Genomic DNA, 1,295 nt, shown 5'->3' on the forward strand with positions numbered 1-1,295 from the left:
GTTTCGAAAACGGCCTTCATGAGATCTTCTATGCCAAACTAAATGGGTTGTTGAGGATGAAACTGCTGCCTCTGCTGATTTTGGAATGCTGGAGCTCCTTGGCCCTGGGGTCTAGAGTTATTTTGTTACCAAGCATTTCTAGTATCCCCAGGTGAACTCCATGAAAAGTCGGGGTGCCTCTGACCCATTGCATTATAATTTCCCACAGCATTCCCTTCCTCAGTTCAGGCTTGACACTCATGAGTAGGATGTCCTCTTCCACATATATCACAAGCTGCATGAGGCTCATTTTGTATTGTAGCTAAGGTCAGCTTCCGTATTTCTTTAGCCATAGCATCAAGTTGTACCTGCACAGATATTTTAGCATCAACCTGGTTAACACCTGTCGATCTTCTTCTTTCAACACTCTCAGAGGGCCACTGATTTGCATCTTCAGATAACTCGTCAAGAATTGTGACTATCTCCTCTTGAGTCTTCTTTATCAAACGACCTCCAACTGTATTGCTCAATGTTATACGCGAGGTCGATGTCAATCCATCCCAAAAGTTCTGGAGTTGCATCCAGAGTTCAATTTCGCTATGTTGACACTTTTTTACTATTTCCTTAAACCTCTCCCACACCTCAAACACAGTCTCAGTATCTTTCTAGCATAAGATATGGATTTCTCTTCTAGACTTGCTCGTCTTAGCTGATGAGAAATATTTATCAAGAAATTTTCTAGCCATCTCATCCCATGTTCGAATCGATCCATTGGGTAAGCTTTGAAGCCATTGCTTTGCATCATCTTTCAGTGTGAAGGGGAATTCCCTTAAGTAAACTGCATCTTGCGACACACCATTGTTTTGAAAGGTGTTCATAATCTCCTCGAAATCCATCAAATGGTTGTTTGGATCTTCATTCATCTTTTCTCTGAAGACACAGTAGTTTTGAAGGGTTTGGAGCAACCCTTGATTCAACTCGGAATTATTAGTTGCAATTGGAGGTGGTCTAACACTTGATAAACCATGATTGTAGACTAGTCTAGCATAAACGTCAAGTGGTCTCCCAGGCATGGGAGCTATATATCCGAACTGGTCTGCACCCAAGTCTTGATTCTGAGCAATTCTCCGACCCCTCTCTTCTTCAGAGATAATCTATGCACCCCTAATAGCTTCTTCCTCGGCATCCCATGCAGCTTGTTCTCTCTGTTGGGCTTCCTCTCCTACACAATGTATTATGATGCATCACGCATTGGGCTCGGTGCGGTATTGATGCAGGATGGCATGGTTATTGCATACGCATCGTGGCATTTGAAG

At 43.0% G+C, this 1,295-nt stretch overlaps 1 protein-coding gene across 1 annotated transcript; it reads right to left on the reverse strand.

Annotated features, from left to right (window-relative positions):
• Positions 1 to 644: 644 nt before the first annotated feature.
• LOC142175234 (uncharacterized) lies at positions 645 to 1,052 on the reverse strand. The gene has a single exon (XM_075241812.1). It carries the CDS (start codon positions 1,050 to 1,052, stop codon positions 645 to 647), a length of 408 nt encoding a protein of 135 aa, XP_075097913.1.
• Positions 1,053 to 1,295: the final 243 nt, after the last annotated feature.

The sequence above is a fragment of the Nicotiana tabacum genome, chromosome 21, assembly GCF_000715075.1.
Source record: "Nicotiana tabacum cultivar K326 chromosome 21, ASM71507v2, whole genome shotgun sequence".
NCBI classification, from domain to species: domain Eukaryota; kingdom Viridiplantae; phylum Streptophyta; class Magnoliopsida; order Solanales; family Solanaceae; genus Nicotiana; species Nicotiana tabacum.